Source organism: Brachyhypopomus gauderio, chromosome 2 (assembly GCF_052324685.1).
Source record: "Brachyhypopomus gauderio isolate BG-103 chromosome 2, BGAUD_0.2, whole genome shotgun sequence".
NCBI lineage: Eukaryota > Metazoa > Chordata > Actinopteri > Gymnotiformes > Hypopomidae > Brachyhypopomus > Brachyhypopomus gauderio.
The window spans coordinates 49271932-49291301 of NC_135212.1; the positions used below are offsets into that span (position 1 = coordinate 49271932).

The 19370-nt window shown below is 44.4% G+C and overlaps 1 protein-coding gene across 1 annotated transcript; it reads right to left on the minus strand.

The window, feature by feature from the left end:
- Positions 1 to 1078: 1078 nt before the first annotated feature.
- On the minus strand, positions 1079 to 16001 carry LOC143508623 (heparan sulfate glucosamine 3-O-sulfotransferase 6-like). Its single transcript, XM_076997277.1, has 2 exons — positions 15189 to 16001; positions 1079 to 2237 (listed from the first exon to the last, which is right to left on the minus strand). The coding sequence occupies exons 1-2, from the start codon at positions 15695 to 15697 to the stop codon at positions 1619 to 1621; spliced, it is 1128 nt and encodes a 375-aa protein (XP_076853392.1). The 5' UTR covers positions 15698 to 16001; the 3' UTR covers positions 1079 to 1618.
- Positions 16002 to 19370: the final 3369 nt, after the last annotated feature.

Here is a 19370-nt window from a genome sequence, read left to right on the forward strand (position 1 = left end):
TTAACTTTAAGGACCCATTCGTGAATTATAGACGCATATCAAACGCCCAGACGGAAAAGACCCAGCTAAAATTGTAGGGGCCTAATCGCTGTGAGCCAACCACAGCACTGCACCCCCCCACAGTTACACCAGTGGATAACAGGACATGTAACCAACAACCTTTCACATGTGGTAAAAGACCAACATGAGGTCTGTCATTAGAGGCAATTGTAGCAAAAAGGCGCAGGGTGGTGTGGAAACTTCAAGGCTCTCTCAATGAGAAACCAAGTCTCTTGGTTGTCAGAAAGACAGAAAGAGACAAACGTGAGACGCTGTCACTCACCCACCTGTTAATACTTCTGTTTGGCCATAATCTGGTCCCTGCTCCCCTCTTTCACATTAGGACATCCATATAAAATATCTGCTATTGCATATATAATAAGAATATAAGATATAAGAATCCCATATGAGTTGTTATATGGATAGTGTACATCCTCGTCTGTGCACAGTATACATAGATGGGATGGCACCATAAACATATCAATCTGTGTTTAAGATAATAGTCACAACTCTTAGCTTACACAGCTACACAAGCATAAGTACTTCCTCAACTAGGATTCAGATTAACCAACCAAGACAGTAACCAAGAAATATGGATGTGCTGATAAATAATGTGCACTTGTAATAATAAAGTGTGATTTAGAAGATGTAAACAAAAAAGTCAATGCTGTGACTGTCAGACTCAAAGTGTGGAGTCCATTCTGTTCATATGAAGCTGCACATCTCTACACAATCTGCTGGGTTCCCCCTGATATCCATGCATCTCCAGGCATCTCCATGCATCTTCTGGAAAGGACCAATAAACAGTGAGATGAACCATTGTGAGCCAATCTGTCATTTTTAATTTCGTCAGTAGGAAGTACCTAAAGAAATATTTTGGGAGGCAGCAGAATTATGTTTGCTCACACAGTATGAGTGTAAATGCTGAAGCATACAGTCCAAAGAGAACATCATAATGCTCATATCTCCCACAGACCCCTGCTGTCCTGTTTACTCTGAACACCTCACATTGTATTAGCTGAACACACAAAATGCTGGCAGACACTGGAAACACATTTTTGGTTGAGAATTCCTATGAATGGATCATAAGTTAAAGGTCATATTATATTATTGTTTTTTTTTTCCTTTCAATACTATGCCATAGTAGTGGTTATTTATAATGATGACATTGGTGCAAATTGTAATATAATGCAAGTTTGAAGCAGAGGAAGACTGTTGGCTGTAATACTAGCTTATCGTAGTAGTGGGTGGATAAAGATATTTACATAGAATCCTTAAATATACAGTACAAGAGAACCTGTTGGGTTCCAGCAGTCAAGGTATGTATCAAATGTTGATCTTTATCAAAGTGTGTATGGTCATATTAATGTGCTGTACATTGCATAATATTCTCACTCGTTAACTATTGTGAACCATGAGAATTTTCATGAACATCGTTTTAGTTTGGCATGCCCCTGTACATATAAACTGTATTGGTCCAACTCATTTGGCTCAGTTCATCTCCAGTTTAGAGAGTGTGTAGTATAAAAAAGTCACATGCGTCATGTATCCTTTGTGAGTCCACCAGGCTCCCATAGCCTCATTCCCAGCCAAAGTCTTGTCCACTCATTTGGTAGAACCTGAGATTGAAGGGCCTGTAGAACTTCCTGAGATTGAGCAGGACCTCGGCGGGGATGTGGGGGTGAGTCCGGCCCTTGGACTTCCCCAGGCAGCGAGGTCTGCTGCTGCCCTCTGGCTTCTTCAGGCAGGGGAAGCCCTTGGTACGGTTGAAGTAGAAGTGCTTGTCGGTGATGATGCGCTTGAGGCCCAGGAAGTCCTGCACGCGGCCCATCTCACCGGCCGGGTCGCTCACCAGCCTCTCGCCACTGACGAACAGGAAGCGTGAGAGGGGGAAGTGGTGCAGCCAGTTGTCCAGGTGCTGGGCGTACATACCGATCCGCACCGCGCTCCAAGTGTCGTCCACGGCCCCCGAGCTCACGTTCTTGAAAGCCAGGCTCTGGAAGGAGGGCAGCCCGGGGTTCTTGCTCAGGGTCTGGGTGTAGTCCGACACGGCTCGGGTCACCGGGTCCCGCACCACCACAATGAGCTTGGTCTCGCAGTTCATGGCACAGAGCCGGGATGGGGTCTCTTTGGTGACAAAGTAGCTGGGCGTTTTCTCCATGGTGATCTGCCCGTCAAGGGTCCTTGGCATCAGGTTTCTGCGAAAGGGATGATTTTGAGGCTTAAATCAGCAACAACGTAAGAATCTTTGGAACCTTAGTTGTGGTATGCACATGCAAGGCCAGAGAAAGTCTGAATACTCAAAAGACTCAGAACCTCTCTGGAAAGCAGATAAATACTTCTCTCCTCATTTAATTTGCACCAACTGCAAAGGGCTAATGATGGCTCCTTCTGCCAAGAGATGACATTGGAAGTGTACCCTGCAGCTCCTCATCTGGGCCAAACCACCACAACTTAGAGCTTTTGTTTGCTAACATGTGAGGTAAATCAAATGGCAGTGGTTGGCTTTGTCAGTGGTTACGTACAAGCCAAGCTCTCTCTGCTCTCTAGAGCAGGGTGATTAAAGGATCCTTATGGCCCTCATGTGAAACAGGATGCCATTCAATAAGGATTTGATCAGCAACAGCCACAAGAGCCACTTAATGGTAATTTCCCCTAGACCCCCATGTGGCTATATCAGTGCAAATTGTAAACTGTAAACTGTAAATTATTAATTGTAAACTGTCCAAATAATCATGTCACCAAGAAATCACCATATGACTTCATCAAACAAATCTAATGTGACATGTTTTCTTTTTATTCCAGTTTTTTGAAAATTTATGAAAACATTTTTTTTATCCAGTTCTACCTTTATTTCAGTAAGGACCAGCAAAATTGGGTTCCCGGAGGCAGGATCATTTCAGTCTATACACTGATTATCATTATATTTTGATATTCAAAATGTTTGTTTCATTAGTAACCCATATAAAAGCTATAAAAGGAAACTGTAATGGACAATATGGACAATGTGATAAGACTGGATTTTCAGATATTACTAAAGATTGTTACCAAATGATGTTAAAATGGAAAAAAAGAGTTACATTTAATAGTTGAAAGACAAGATAAATATTTCATAGCATTTAACTATACTAATATTTATGCAAACTAACCTAAACATTTAGACTGAACAAATCAGAATATTAGGAACTTAAAATCATGTCATGGACAGTTAACCTGGATGGAAATTCCTGACACATATACATCTAGTGCATACATACTTTGACAACCATGGAGTAAGTTCAACAAATGAAACTTTTTATTAGTCTATGCATAACAGACAAAACGAAAAATATCTAAGCAAACCTGACCAGCATGTGAATGTTTATATCTCTCTAACGATATAACCTAAATACCGTGCTATGGCCTTTCTTTGAACAACCTTGTGTGGGCTCTTTCTGAAAGGTAAAGGGTATATCTGTGAAGTGCTCTTGGCTTAGTACACTGTGTCATTGTCGTATCGTATGTCTGTGTTTCTGTGACTCTGCGACCCAATTACTGCTGATCAATGTGTCTGTCTCTGAGGTGTGAGTTGGATGGCATGTAAAGAGGAAGATGGGTGGAGATCTGTGTGTGTGTGTGGGGGGGGGGGTGTGAGTGTGGGTGTGTGTCCTCAATAGTGTCTTCAATGACTTTTAAAGGTCTTCTGATAAGTATTGTTTGTGGAAATGACTAAAGCTTGTCTAGCTCAGTTCATGCATAGTTAATGTGGTGATGGCACCAAAGAAAATCATTATATGTTGTCTTACAGCATTAAAAATAACCTTCTAGGTTTTTGACTGAGACACATGGAAAAATAAATTAATGTAGTATAGAGTTATAAATTCCATGTCCTGACCGACTACGGTAAGGACTTACAAACCACACCCTTTGTGAAAGTCTAAGGCTAAGAGGATGGAATATGTTAGCAAGAGGAGGAAAATTCAGAATTTCTTTAATGTGGTTTGATACTCTTAACTACAAGAAAAGTAGTAAGAAAAAAGAAAAACTAAGACAAAAGGAAAAGTAAATGAATTCGGAACTTTGGAATTTACTGGATTTCAGCTTTCATTATTAGTAAAATGTGGTCTGATTGTTATTGTCTGAAGTCATGAGTATAGACAAACACAATCTAACTAAACTAAACACACAAACCATTGTTCATGTTTTTATTGTGCACATTGTGTAAATATCCACAGTGCAGGCACAGTGCAAGTAAGTGCCCTCTGTTTTTATGACTTCAAGAGCTGTTTGGCAAAAGGTGTTTCAGTTAAGCAAATGACATTGGAAGTGTGGGTTTCGTAGACTTTGTCCATTAAATAAAGGCACACAAAGTCTTGTTACTAATGAATCTGTTATACAACTTTGCAAACAACTTTCAGAAGACCTCAGAACGAGTTATAGAGACGCAAGAAGCTGAACAAAGCTGAAAAAGTATTGTTACAAACCTGAGCATACCTACATACTCTATGTCCCTAAATACGTCCCCACATATGTCCCTACACATGTCCTTACATACAGTCCTACATATGTCCCTTCATATGTCCCTACATACATCCGGCTGCTACTTTCTCTAGGAGTGGATGTACAGTTTGTGACGGGCAGGTGTGAGCAACAAAAAGGAAGCGATCACGCCAAGTCTCAGGGAAAAAGGGTGGTTTAATATAAAGTGTGCAAACCTAAAACCCGTGCAATAGATCCAAATCAAGGATATAATGACCAGCGGTCAACTGGTACAAAGACAAGACATATATAGACAGACAAACGACCATCAGGTGGGAACGGATCACGGGCTCCGCCCACCTGAGGGGCGTACACGACGTCACAAAACAACAACAACACAGCCGCTGTGGACGGAGGCGGCCGGTAGGGGGCCGCCTCACCGTGACAGACCCCCCCACCAAGCCGCACTCCCCTCCACTGGGTGTGTGGCACACAGCGGCTGCACAACAACACGAAAGGGCAGGAAGGCAAGGACAGGCAGGGACACACCTCCTGCAGTCCATGAGCTGAAACACAAAACACATAACATTAGTCAGCTCACCTCCCTGGGCGGGACCCTGGACCGGCCGGGCCGTTAACAACACAAAACCACGCCCCGGTCGGTCACAGGGCCCTCACGCCCTAACCGGCATTCAGCTGGTAAGCCCCATGGGTGTGAGGACGAGGGGCTACGGCTCCTCTCTCGTCCCTCGTGTGTGTGTGGGTGTGCAGGCTACCTCTCCAAGGCGTGGCTACTTCACCTCCTGGACCTACCTCCTCCCAGAGCTGACCCCTGCCTTCTGCTAGGGGTCACCCCAGCCTCCTGGGGAGCCAACCCCTCCCGGGGCCTCTCATCTCAAGGTGGACTCCTCCACCCAACCCAGGAGCGCCAGAGACCGAGGCCCAGAGCACCCCCGACGCGGGCTAGGGAGCAGCCCCAAGGGCCTCCTGGTCACCCCGGGCAGGAGGGAGGATCTCCATCCCCAGCAGGAGCTTTTCAGGCCGGAGCCCCATGGTCCCCAAACATCCGGGGGCCCCAGCCCTCTAGGGAGGGGCTCTTCACGACCGGGCTCCGGTCACCCCACAACACAAGGGGGCTCCTGCCAGATGGAGACCCCCACAAGGTCCAGGAACACTGCCAAGGAGAAGCACCTGCACAAAGAACACACCCTCACACAGACACACACACACACACACACACACACACACACATACAAACACAAACGCGCCTTACCCTATTTCAGGGCCTCCCTTGGGAGAGACGCCCTCCGTGCCACACCCCATGGCACGGGACCACAGCCGGTCCCCCCCCAAACACACATTTAAGGGGAGGAGCATGTGTGGAATTACATTTAACAGTTGACATCACGCTAGGACAAAACACACACGCAAATACTAGACAAACAAAAAACGGTGTACAAACAGACAGACGGAACCCATCACATGCGCGCTCTGTTTACACACACACACACAGTGACGCGCGCCGCTCAGAGCCGCAGTCGCTCCCCACATTAAAACACACGACACACGGGGAGCGAGGCGACAGTGACGAGCGGCAACCGCGTCACACATAAAACATTCAACATAGAACAGAACGAGCACGCACACTGGTCCACACGTCCGTCACCCGTACACACATACAAAACACACACGAGAGTCCACCAGGCAGACACCCTGGTGTTCGCCGTGCCACATACACACAAGCGCACGGCGAAACTCCCGCAACATACAACGGACACGAAGAGCTGTCTCAGGGCAGACTGCCCTGGTCCTCGCCGTGCTACACACACACACACACACAAAACACAAAAGCACGGCGGAGCTCTTCAAACAAAACACCACGCAGACAAACACTTACCACGAGACATGACCACGAACGAAGGAGAAAGAAAAAGAGACTCGGCGGCTTCCGAAGGGTGGCTGGTCATTCTGTGACGGGCAGGTGTGAGCAACAAAAAGGAAGCGATCACGCCAAGTCTCAGGGAAAAAGGGTGGTTTAATATAAAGTGTGCAAACCTAAAACCCGTGCAATAGATCCAAATCAAGGATATAATGACCAGCGGTCAACTGGTACAAAGACAAGACATATATAGACAGACAAACGACCATCAGGTGGGAACGGATCACGGGCTCCGCCCACCTGAGGGGCGTACACGACGTCACAAAACAACAACAACACAGCCGCTGTGGACGGAGGCGGCCGGTAGGGGGCCGCCTCACCGTGACACAGTTAAGATCAATCCCAGAGCAAAATGGGCAATCCTGAAAGAGGTGAGGTTCTATAAACTACAAAAACCTTTGTTCTTGTGCCCACGATTAGAAAAATACTGAAGAAGATGAACGTTCATAGAAGGACATAACAACGCTATCCAAACAACCCCATTGCACTGCGTCTGAAGTTTGCCCAGGACCACCTGCATGTTCCACAATACTTCTGAGGAAATGTCCTCTGGACAGATGAGACAAATCCTTTAAGTACACATGCGCACACATGTGGAGGTTTGGTGTTCACACCAGCAGCAAAAAACTCTCTTCCCAACTGTGAAGCACGGAGAAAGGTGCATCACGGTTTGGGACTGCTTAGCTGTCTCAGGGTGTGGACACCATGCAATCAATGAAGGAGCATTGAATCCAAACGTGTATCAAACGCTTTGATAGGAGACCATAAGAGCAGCAGTCCATGGCCTCAGCCTGATGAGACTTTGCCTTGCTTTATTATTATAACAAGATAATGACCCACAGCACACAAGTAAATCAACTGAAGGTCCAAAAAGAAGAAGACGTGTGTTTTGGAATGGCCAGTTCCTGAGTCCTGAGTCCTGACCGTAACCCATTCAAGATGCTGTGGCATGACCTGCAGAATACAAAGAAGAACCAGGTAGGAAGAGAGAAGAGACATTCCTTCATATGGATGATAGAAGAAGCCGGTGTGTTTATGTACAGAGGGCTGTGAGTCAGAAAGAAAGAATTCTGGTGTGGTCTTTCTTCCAAATGTATTGCACAGTTCCGCAATACGTTTTCACTTTGCCTGGCTTGCCTTAAACATCAGCTCACATCATGTTGTGCAACAGGCTTTTGGGTTCAGTGGATTTTAGGTGGAGAGGTGCCCCCCCCAATCAGGAGCTATTTACTACTAATTATACACGAGCACTTCTCCATGTTGATCATTTGCGACCAGCCCACTCTTTATTTTGCTGTGCTATAGCATTTAGTCAGCTAGTGCTCTTAAATCACACCCTTCTCCAGGGCCTGCAGCCATTGCCAGTATTCCACAACTAGATGATGTGGGTAATCCCAGAATCCTGTGCTTCTCAAAGCATGAGCCTAAGAATGTTTTTAAGAGAACTGAGAAGTACCTGAAAATATGAGCAAAATAAATGAAGATGATTCTTCTGCTACTACCAGTGGTGAGTGCGCAGGGCATTAATGAGGTCCTAACAAGAGAGTCAGGTCAAATGGAGCAGTACAAGTCAAATGTCAGCAGTCTGAGAACTGTGGTGTGAATCAATGGATCACATGTATTCTGGTGGACTGTCAAACTGTCTTACCTGTGTGTGTGAGTATGGGAAATTATATAACTTTGTGTTTCTTCCCAGAATCGCATAAAGACTGCGATTTGAAAATGACACATCATTGCAGAGATGAAGACAACAGCAGTCAAGTGCATTTCAGTTGAACTCTGACAGTTGCTAATGTTGCCATGATAACCACTTCACTGATAAGTATCATTACGAACAATAAACATTCAACAGTCTTATTCCATCACCACGACGTCCCATTACAAGCTACAGCTTGCATTAAGGCACTCAGATTCATTCTCTGATAGTTTGAGATTCATTCTCTGATAAATAAATTTAAGCCTGATCACCTCTTTAGATGAAAACACACACACACACACACACACACACACACACACACACACACACACACACACACACACACACACACACACACACACACACACACACTTTCATACCTAGTCTTTAAACTCATTTTCCTCTCAGCATGTCTGGACGTGTGCAACAGCAAAACTGTTATAATTTCATAAATGTCACCTTACCAGTCAACTAAAAGATTAGCAAGTTACAGTGAGACAAGCATTACCAAGAAACATACATTTTCCCGCTAGTTTGAATATAATGTGTATTTCTTATTTGGAGCTTATATTTGTGAAGCACATTTAAAGACAGAAACTGTCACAAAGTCCAGGTGGGGCAGAATGAGTAGCAATGCATAAACACGGAGTACAACTTTAAACTCGACTCAAAGGAAAACACATTATATGTGTAAAGCAAAATAAAAGTACAAAAACTGAAAGAAATACCAAACAGAAAAACAAAAAACCAATGTAACGGTGACCAAAGAAAAAATGGTCAGAAAAATTATTAACAAGGATTAAACAAAAAATGCAATAAATCCAAAGAAATACTAAATACAAGCAACAGATTAAAATGCAGTAATTGGACTTTAAAACTAAAGTTAAGTGAAATTACGTTAAGTATATTTAATAAGACGTGGACAGTGTGAAACTAGGTCATTGTATGGACAGCGCTGCTCTGTGGTTTTCCACATTGGCAGCTTGTCCTCTGGGCTGTGTCTTTGGGGGACAGCAGACTGACATGTTGGACAGCCAGGCCCAGTGAGGCACCAGGTTGCCACAATCAGACATGGACAGTGACGGGCAGGAACATGGCCTCAGGATGGAGACCTGGGATGAGAATCAGCACTGCAAAACTGACAGCGTTCCACATTTACTACCACAAACGTCCTCACAGAACCACACATACATGTGGTTTTAAGTTCTCCACTTAACTCATATTGAATTCTCTGCTTTTTATGTCCAAACTTGTAGGTATACGTCTGTGGAATTAGTGATCTCTCCACTCAACAGCAGGACTGAACAAACCCAGACCCAACTAAACAAGGTTATAGTGCTCCATTTGATTCTATGTATTCTGACTGGGTGCAGAGAATGCCAAACCCAGTGAGGACTAATGACTTCATCTCTCATACAGTGAGACCCAACTGCCACTGCCCACACGGGGGCAGAAAGAGGAAACTCATATTTTTGTGGCAAAGACCATCAGTGGTTAAGAAACAGGCATCCAGCCCTTGGATACTATCTTGTCACTATTGAAAGCTGTAACTTTGATGAGCATTGGAATTACTTATACACATACTTAAACTTAAGGGAACCATTTTGTTTTTAATCTTATCCAGTTTTAGCTTATCCAATTTTAAAATACCTTCTGGAAGTGTTTAAAACTAACCTCTGTGGGGTTTCCTGTGTCCAGCACTGGTATTTCGACACTTTCAAAATAATAAAAAGCTAACCTAATACACAGTGTGGTATCTATAATATGGGAAATAGATTTTTCAGGGTTTGATTTGGTGTGACAAACCAATTGGCCTTTGCCTGCGTTATTTCTTTTTCGCTGGACACGGTCCATTATTGTAGCCCAACATTATTCTTTGTGGGGATGGCAGAGCTACCGAGCGTGTCAACTCAGCACCACAGAGACTCACATTGGCCCGATCCTCTGTGCTGTTTCCTCCCATCGGAGAACTTTGTTTCCTGTGAGACTCGACTTAAGTCTGCAGGATTTTATGGGATATCCAAAATATGAACCCTCATTTTCTTTAGATTATGCTAATTCTAATGAGATGTTGAGAATGCCTCCCTGCCCATGTTTCCCCTCGCTCACTCTTTAAAGATGACATCCAAACTTATTATTTCCACTAATACCCACAGAAACCACTCAAGAGTAGGCATGTTACTGATGAGGTCCTTTTAAAAGGTTATGACACCATTTGTATAAGGAATTCATCTTACTAAGCTTTTTCAACCTGCCTGGGGTGCAGTGAGCCATCTCTGTAAAATAAATCCTTCCAGCAAGCTGTCCATCTTTTCAAAGATGAAAACATTCCAATATGAAAGTCATGTATGACAAGATTTGAGAAGACTACACCCAACCCAACCTACAAATTTAAACTGAACCAGTACCCTGTGTTTGCTGAAAGTGTTTCTTATTTATTTTACAGCGTATGGTGTTGGACAGTGTGCATTGATATCACGGCACTAAGGAAAAGAGGTTTTTATACCCATACCAAAAACTTCAAGTATAATTGTGATTAATACCACAGTATTATCAACACAGATCCATAGGTAGGGCTGAATTAATCAATCCAACATCAAGTTATCATCAATCAGCCTGAATTTTGTATTAGCACCAAAGAAGGAAAATAAATCTAGCTTGATCAATATTAACGCCGTGTATGATCAATACATGTGAAATGCATTTCTTGTGCTTGGATGTTCCCTAAGGACATCCAGCGTAAATGGCTTTTTTTGTCATGGCAAAGAGAAGGATTTTCAAGATTGGGTTTAAAGAGGCAGAGAAGATTTAGTTTCATGGAAGAACCTTGGGAAGTTTACAGACAATCAGATCCAGCACCTCGAATTCATGGGCCACAAAGTAAATCTGGTTCCAGACAAACTTTGAGAGACCACTTTAATTGTGTGATGGTGGGTTGAAGGGAAAGGTTATGTATTTGATGCTGACAAAATGTCTAACCCTCTAATGCTCCAGAGAGAATCTCCAGGTTTCACAGATGGTTATATAATACGATCACTGACTTGTATACTTCATGCATGCATTTGATGTCATATAAAATGATCAGTGCTACTCTGTAAACTATTAATTCTACATTTTAGTGTCAATCCAGTTATGAGTGGCCTTCGGTGTCAGGGGTGAGAGGTCAGAACATTGATGAGCTGTCATGGTATTGATGACAAGATTTGCACACTGGAGTTTTCCCACTGACACGCCATAGTGATCTGACCTTTACCAACATCAGCTTATGTCTTTGTCATGCGCCATTCACTTTCCTATGTATAATCTGGTAATCAGAAGATTAGACTCTCCGCAATGTTGCTGACTGTTGCCAAAGAACTCTTTGTTCACTAAAACTCCAGTCAACCAATCAATTTTTACATGATCTGATCATATTTTGACAGAACTATCTAGTGCTATTTTCCCTCTCTAATCGTTTCATGAAAGAATCTGTCCTCCCACCAAAATTTCTTTTACCCAAAAATAAGCAGCTTGGAGTTTCAGTCGACAGCTTGGAAAGAGAGCAACAGCTGCTACATAGTTCTGAGAAGAAAGACAGGTACTTTATGATGTAAGTGGCGCAATCAAATCTTTTGTTTACCTATGTTATGACAAGTTGAGTTCTTGTCAAAGGTTTCACACATATTAAATGCAAATAGCTTTTGACATTCATTTTCAAATATTAAAGCACCATGAAAAAGGTCCTGAAGGTCATTTGGCTATATGAACTTTTCATAAGGGTCTGGATTACATGGGTAGGATGTGGATGATATGAGTAGGGTCTGGATGGCATAGGTACAGCTCTTTGCTCTCAGTTGCTTAAACAGTAGACGAGCGAATGTTGGCAAACCGTGTGCAGAGCAATCTCTTTTTAATCCAGTGGGATTCTGTTTCCAAACACTAACAGGAAAACAAATTATTTAATTAACCAACCCCACATAGAAGTGTGGCCAGACTATGAATGCACAGCTCCAAGGTCAGGTTGGCTGTGGCCCCTGTGTTCTTAGCCACAAAACCGTACCATAAAAGATGGTGGTTTTCCTGTCTGAGTATGTGCACTGGTCTAAGCACTATGAAAAGCACTGTTCTAAAACCCTTCAAATCAACACTAAAAATCATCAAGACCTTATTTAGGACTATTTTCAACAGAACCATTATGGTTCTGTCTTAAAGTCCTTAGATGTGCGCTTGCAAGTGAACCTCCAGAAATGTAAACACAAGTACTTGGCAGCAAATGAAAATGAATCTCAAATGATATACGTCAAGAGACACATTTGGGCATTTTGCGCTGCTTTGATAGCCTTGTGCCGGCCACATTTTTGATGAAATGCTTTTTTTCATCCTGGCATTGCTGTGGTAGAGGCCACACCCACATCTACTCTTGAGTTTGCAGATTTTGAGGTTTGTTGTTTTTCTGGCATGTGATGAGCTGTCTAAGATTTACTGGCCTCAGTCTTCAGTTATATTTTAATAACCACGTCTGTACATCTCCTTAGAACTGCAGTAAAGACAAAGAACAGATCTTGAACACAGACACTTAGGTTACACACACACACACACATACACACACACACACACAAACACACACACATTTAGTCTCTTACCCACACCGTGCCACCCCCCCCCCCCCCCCCCCCCCTCCACCTCTACCAGGCTGCAGCCTTGGTGGTCAAGTGTCTGGGGATTGGCACACTAGAAAACAGTCAAATCTATTAATCATTCATTAGACATTTCAACTATACAGACAGGGAGAACACAAACAAAACCATTTTGATCACACAGTATTGTCTGCACGAAGATTCCTCTCAACAGTCCTACTGCCACAGTACAAAAGGTCATGTGATGCTACGCGGCTTTCAGACATTTCAGCATCACAAATTATTTTCCAAGCTACACCAGACCACCTTCAAGCTGAGACCTCAGAACACAAGAGAGGAAAGAAGCCTCTTGTCAGGAATTCTGGTTAGGGAGCCAGCTCCGAGCCTAGGCCCCGCACAGGTGGACCAGAGAGGTGCCTGACGCTACGTTGTGAAGACGGCTGTAAATGAGTATAGTGTGAGCTTGGAGCGGCGCGTGCGTGTCCGAGCGTGACTGTGAACCAGATCCTCTCGGGTTTCCGAGTGGAAGGTGGTGATCTGCAGTGCCGTGAGTGTGCTCTGACATGCTGGGAGTGACCAGCAGCCTGGGGGCCGTGTGTTCCTGGGAGCGGAGAACACTGTCAGTCAACCGCATGAGAGAGAGGCAGGTTAGCTGTGCACATGCTCACTTTCAGAAGGACGGGAACTGCACTGACCTTCCAGACGACTCAGCATACAGACAACAGGTGCCTCTTTTATCCACGAGAAACACTTTCTCTTTGTGCTCTTGTGCGAGTGTGAGCATGGCTCTCTCATTGTAGGCGAAAGCCGGGTTCACTCCTCACACCATGCACTGACATGTGGGCTAACAGAGGCACTTTCAATGAAGGCACGTGACTATTACAGTCGATCGCCCCACCATTAGCTCGATCTGCTGTAACCGCCCACTCAACAGGAAGTGGCTAGGCTACTGCCTTTTGATGCCACCAGTACAAACTTGTCTGCAGTTTGTTCCAGAAACGAACCCTCTCAGACATCTTCCCTATGACACAAACAGCTCATGTGGCCACATCTGTCTGTAATAAGGTTGCTATGCCCTGAGTGGGGGGGGGGGGGGAGCGATTGCTTTCCAGTAGAACACTCACTTCTGGATCCCAGCATCCTCTGGGCAATTAAAACATACATTATGCAGCACGTTGGCATCTGGAGGCACGTTCTGCCACAGGAATGCATGCACAAACAGTTCCTTCCCTCTCGTAGTGGGCTGCTGAGCGCAGGCCTGAGAGAGGCATGGGGCACAGGTGAAGAGCGTTCAAGTGCGCCAAGATTATCAGGCAAAATGTTGCCAAGTGTTCGTCTAGTGTTCACTGTCTGAAAAGTTGCTAAAAAAGTGTCACGTAGGAGGGAAACACTATAAAACGAAATTGTTGCCATGCATGAAGCATGGGTTAGTAATCCCATTTCAGTCCTCACTTTTCTCTCTCTGATTCCCTCTCTCTCTCTCACTGTCTGTATCTCTCTGTCTTTCGTTCTCACATCCTCTCTCAGTCTCTCTCCACATGCCTCCTGTTCCAGCAGAGTCAGGGGTGCTGTTTGAGAAATGAGGAGACTCTTTTACTTAATCCTCAAGGATCCTCCAGACATCTGGAGACCATCAAGACTCGTTCCACTCAGTGCACTTGGCAGCCAAGCAGAATGAGGGCAAAATTACAGCTTTGGTCATTCAGGTCATCTTTTCCATTAGAATTTATCACTTGCACAGTAGTCACAACTCTTTACAGTGAAGATTTCAGTTGCAATGTTTCAAATAACTTTCCTATTATCACACATTTATCAACACATTTAAGACCTTTTCATCCACATCAGTGTCTCTGTGTTCTCCATTCCTCATTCCTAACACCGATCTGTCCGTCAGACTCCTGTCAATTTGTTACATTTACTGATTTGATGATCCATATATGCCAGTTTCCCTATTGGTAATTTTGCGCATTTCATGACCGAGCATGAGGAGTTATTGATATCTCTGCTGTTTAATGATGATGTACTGTACCCAAGAGACTAGCACACTCTGACAGCAATAGGTGTCTGTCCTACACTGAGAAGTGAACAGGTGACGTATATTCCCAGAGCACATTTATTCAAAATTATAGTCATAATATTTTTCACTGAATTGGAAAACTAGAAACTAAACTTATATGTGATAAACTGTTAACTGGATATTTGGATATCCTGTATCATATACATGCACACACACACATACACAACTCCTGCTCACACTACTCTTATAATGTGTTGTGGTGTGAGCGGTGTTTCCTGCAAAGCTTAAACGAAAGCCACGCCACTGTCCTGAGCAAGCCACCCTTCTTATGTGTAATATGTACCTTTTGTTGTGATTTGTTAGTTTTGCTTAGCATAATGTATGCCTATTGCATTACTTGAAATGATGTTAAACAAACCTTACCTGTACCACTCAAGTCCTTTATCATAGAATCTGTCGAAGAAGTGCGGCTCGGCTCCCACCGCACGGACATCAGGGTGAACGCGCAGAAACTCCAGCAGTGCCCTTGTGCCTCCTTTCTTCACTCCGATTATAACAGCCTGGGGAAATGTCTTACTACCGTAAGTGTTTGAAACAGACAGTCCGCTTTTGGCGAAAGTCTCGTGTAGGCTGTTGTCCGGGACCGCGGACGGTGAGGATGCGCTGACACACCGAGCCGACAGCGTGACTGCAGCGGACGCGCTCCTGTTTCGCGGAGGGTCCATTTGATGAGAGACAGTTTCGACCTGCGTTTTATCTGGTCCATTATGTCTTGATAATCTTAGCTGAGTGCCGATTTTTGGCGCAGAGTCGCACAATCCCGTGAAACAGTAGAAAAGACAGGCGGACAGCAGGAGCATCGTAAACGGCAGCGACACCTTGACCAGCGCTCTCCCCAAGTTCAGCCGAGCTCTGCATACACCGCATCCCATGAGTCGCGGTCCCGAGAAGCGCACAAGCGGTAAACCACTGACAACATAATGGTTAAGCCTATACAATATGACTTATATTTACTACCAAATATTTGACTAAGATTTAATCGATTCCTGTTCCATTTAACGCGTAATCTGCGTGTCCGGGGTTTTACGTCTAAACGCCTCTTCGAAGCGCAACTTCAGCACTATAGACGTATGCTTTCAAATTCTGATAATATATTTATGAATTCCATAACTCGATTTGTTTTGCCGTGTAAAGAGTCATGGTGTCCTTTTCTTTCAATTCGAGAATAACTTTCAATCCCTGTCACTATTCAAGTTTTCTTTTCCACGCCCTCTTGGGTGTAGACCCCACCCAGTGCGCGTTTGACATAAGGCAAGATCAAAGAGCCACCAGACACTATGTGAGATGTCATTTTCTCCTTAGATAGAAAGAGAATTACACAATTCCAAATTCAAACTGAACGAGCATTTTGTTTGGTTTTATCCCCGCGTAAAAAAACAATTTTTTTTCTGTCAACAGCTGTTGCAAGTAGTTACCAGGTATGCACAGTCTGGCCATACAGCCTAAAGTATCTTCACTGTACTGACACACACATATCACATTACCCCTGTCAAGACTGTGGGATTCTTTGAACTTGGCTAATGCTTCACAGTCTCTACTATGAATGTGAGATGTGTAGTGGCGAATATCATCTGTCTGGGAACAGGGTAGAGCTGCCCTGGAGGTGCACGTACTGACAACACTCAGAAAGACCTTCTGGAGGTTGTTTCACTAAACAATTTAATTCCAAAAAGAGGCGTCCTTTATTAGTGAGTGATAGACCTGTGTGCTCCTTTGAAAGCATGTTGCACTAACACACTGGAAAGTCAAACGTGTGCAACACATCCTGAAACGCTCCCTGGTTCTGAAGTGACAGATGACCGAAGGGATTAGACACCCTAACTGCTTTAGTGATTGTAAACATTACAGGAACTAATGAGATTACAACTGAATGTAAAAACATTGACCCTTACAAATATTTTCAAATGTAACATTTTCAAATTCCTAAATAAGATAATATGAAATCTTTCCTTAAATCACTAAACGTACGTGGCATTCAGAACTCCACAGAACCTCCGTATTCGGTCTTCTAGACAGTACGCTGAGTGAACACAGAGTAGCATTCAGTCCTCAACAAACCACGAGGGCTTTGATGAATGAAGAGGAATGGCCTTCTCTTCTGTCAAACATATTTATGCGCTTTTGTTTTCTCGCAGCCTGACATCTATTTGGACCAATCCTAACAGATATGGATGCACAAACACAGGCTATGCTATAAGAACAAGATGTTCAAACAAGCCGCCTTTGGTTACTGCAGAAAAGCACATATGTGGTGGATGTGTGCCTCATCTGAAAGCCCATCAACACATTTCCTCTGCTGGAGGCCCCCAGATGGTGGCTCCATGTGTCTGCCATTACTGCAAATTACAAGTCCTCTCCACTAAAAAGAGGCTGCTCCACTCTCATTTAGTCATTTCCAGGCCCAAAAAGAAGATCGCACTCATTTACGATAGCCACAAGATCCCCACCAGCTAAATCTATTACAGGAGACAGAGGACACCCACCCCATGAGCTGGGCACAAAGAAGGTACTGTGCACCCCCCCCGAAGCCCTTCTCAGCCACCGTAGCCCGATGTAGTCCGAGTGGCTGAGCGTAAAGATGGATCCACAAAATCGGATCCAGACTGAAGGCATATATTTGCATACCGTGACACCCTCATTTTCACTGACACAGAAATTTAAACATACCAAAACGTCAAGTGTAATTAACACTGATCAATATGGCTTGTAGCTCATAAGTCTCTGTGAATAAGGCAAACTATCTTTAGTCCGCCGGAACAGGATGCATTTGGGAAACGATACCTACAGGCTGCCCTGGTTGCTTTCTGATCTATGACTGATCTGTTTACTTTACCCACTGAAAAAAGAAACCCAAAAAAACTGATTCCAGGTCAGCAATAAATAGCAACATAAAACATGACCTGTGTAGTTGTAAAGAGAGGATCAAACAGAGGAACAGACAGGGAGCAGCACTGAGCACCAGTGATCCGCGCTCGCCGGACTGACTTTCATCCTGAAACCAGATAGGAACAATGGGAGTGAAAGAACAGAGCCAGTGGACACACCCAGCATTCCCGTCCCTTTGGATGTCCCCAATCCTGCTTTGTCCACCCCTGGGTACGTCGTCTACAGCACGTTCCCCACCACACGCGTACGCGATTCACACCACATGTGCACACAGGAATGTCAGCTCAGACACTGTGCATTCAAAGCTTAAATATGCCAGAGTCTACCGAACTGGCAACTTGTAATGTGAACGACGACGTTACTGAAATGGTCTTATTTGGGAACTGCTAAAATAAAATCTATCCAGCTCATGTATACATGTGCAGTAAAGGGTTGGTGGAGAGGCTATTGGGCTGCTGAGGCCATGCGCACAAGTGATGGACCTATACAGAACTGCAGAACACACCAGAAAACAGAAGGAACAGAGTGCAGGAACCAGAAGAATCAGTGCCATGTTTGCTGAGTGTCAAACATATGAAATATGACACAGAGCACATTAATATCTGTACTTGAGAATGGCAGTGACCATGCAGCTGGTGGAAGGTGTTTTATCAGCTGGTAGTTCATGACAAAAGGTCTTTCGATGCTTTCAGGGCAGGAGAAGCCTGCACAGGCTGGTCTTGTGTACCTGAATCAGACGTATGTCAATAGAAGAGACAGTGAAAGATTAAGCTGTGCTTTATGTTAGATTTGTTGGGTTAGAATATGATGAAAGATACAGAGCACTGGTTAAAACGTCCTGTTATGCATATGGACGTGTGTGTGTGTGTGTGTGTGTGTGTGTGTGTGTGTGGTGTGTGTGTGTGTGTGTGAGGGAGTGCAAGATGCTGTTGTGTACTATTGAAGGAATGGAGCAAAAGAAGACAAGAAAGGGATAAGTAAGATACAGCCATGATAGGTTTGGAGTAAAGTTTCATGCCTGCTGGCTCACCTGAGGATTAACACAGACTTGGCTCTTAAGCTGACAGTGCAGAGTCGCTGATGGGCATGGTGTGTGTGTGTGTGTGTGTGTGTGTGTGTGTGTGTGTGTGTGTGTGTGTGTGTGTGTGTGTGTGTGTGTGTGGGTGTGCGCGTTTTTGCGTGTGTGTGTGTGTGTGTGTGTGTGTGGGTGTGTGAGTGTGTGTGTGTGTGTGTGTGTGTGTGTGTGTGTGTGTGCGCGTGTTTGCGTGTGTGTGTGTGTGTGTGTGTGTGTAAGCACATACTGGAGGTAGATGCAGCCAGCAAGCTTTAGCTATGGCCTGCTGCGTCTTCACTCATGTGTGTGTCAGCCCCCTGTGTGTGTGTGTGTGTGTGTGTGTGTGTGTGTGTGTGTGTGTGTGTGTGTGTGTGTGTGTGTGTGTGTGTGTGTGTGTGAGTGTGTGTGTGTGTGTGTGTGTGTGTGTGAGTGTGTGTGTGTGTGTGCGTGTGCGTGCGTGTGAGTGTGCGCGTGTGTGCGCGTGTGCGCGTGAGTGCGTGTGTGCGTGTGTGTGTGTGTGCGTGTGTGTGTGTGTGTGTGTGTGTGTGTGTGTGTGAGGACAGGCTTGGTCTCTGCCCTAGTTTGGCATTTTACTCATTAACTTC

Excerpts from the sequence above, each read along its gene's own strand:
- LOC143508623 (XM_076997277.1), bottom strand. The coding sequence starts at position 15,697 with ATGGGATGCGGTGTATGCAGAGCTCGGCTGAACTTGGGGAGAGCGCTG. Across the intron at positions 2,238-15,188 it reads AAAGGACTTGAGTGGTACAG|AAACCTGATGCCAAGGACCC; the intron begins GTAAGGTTTGTT and ends TCCCTTTCGCAG.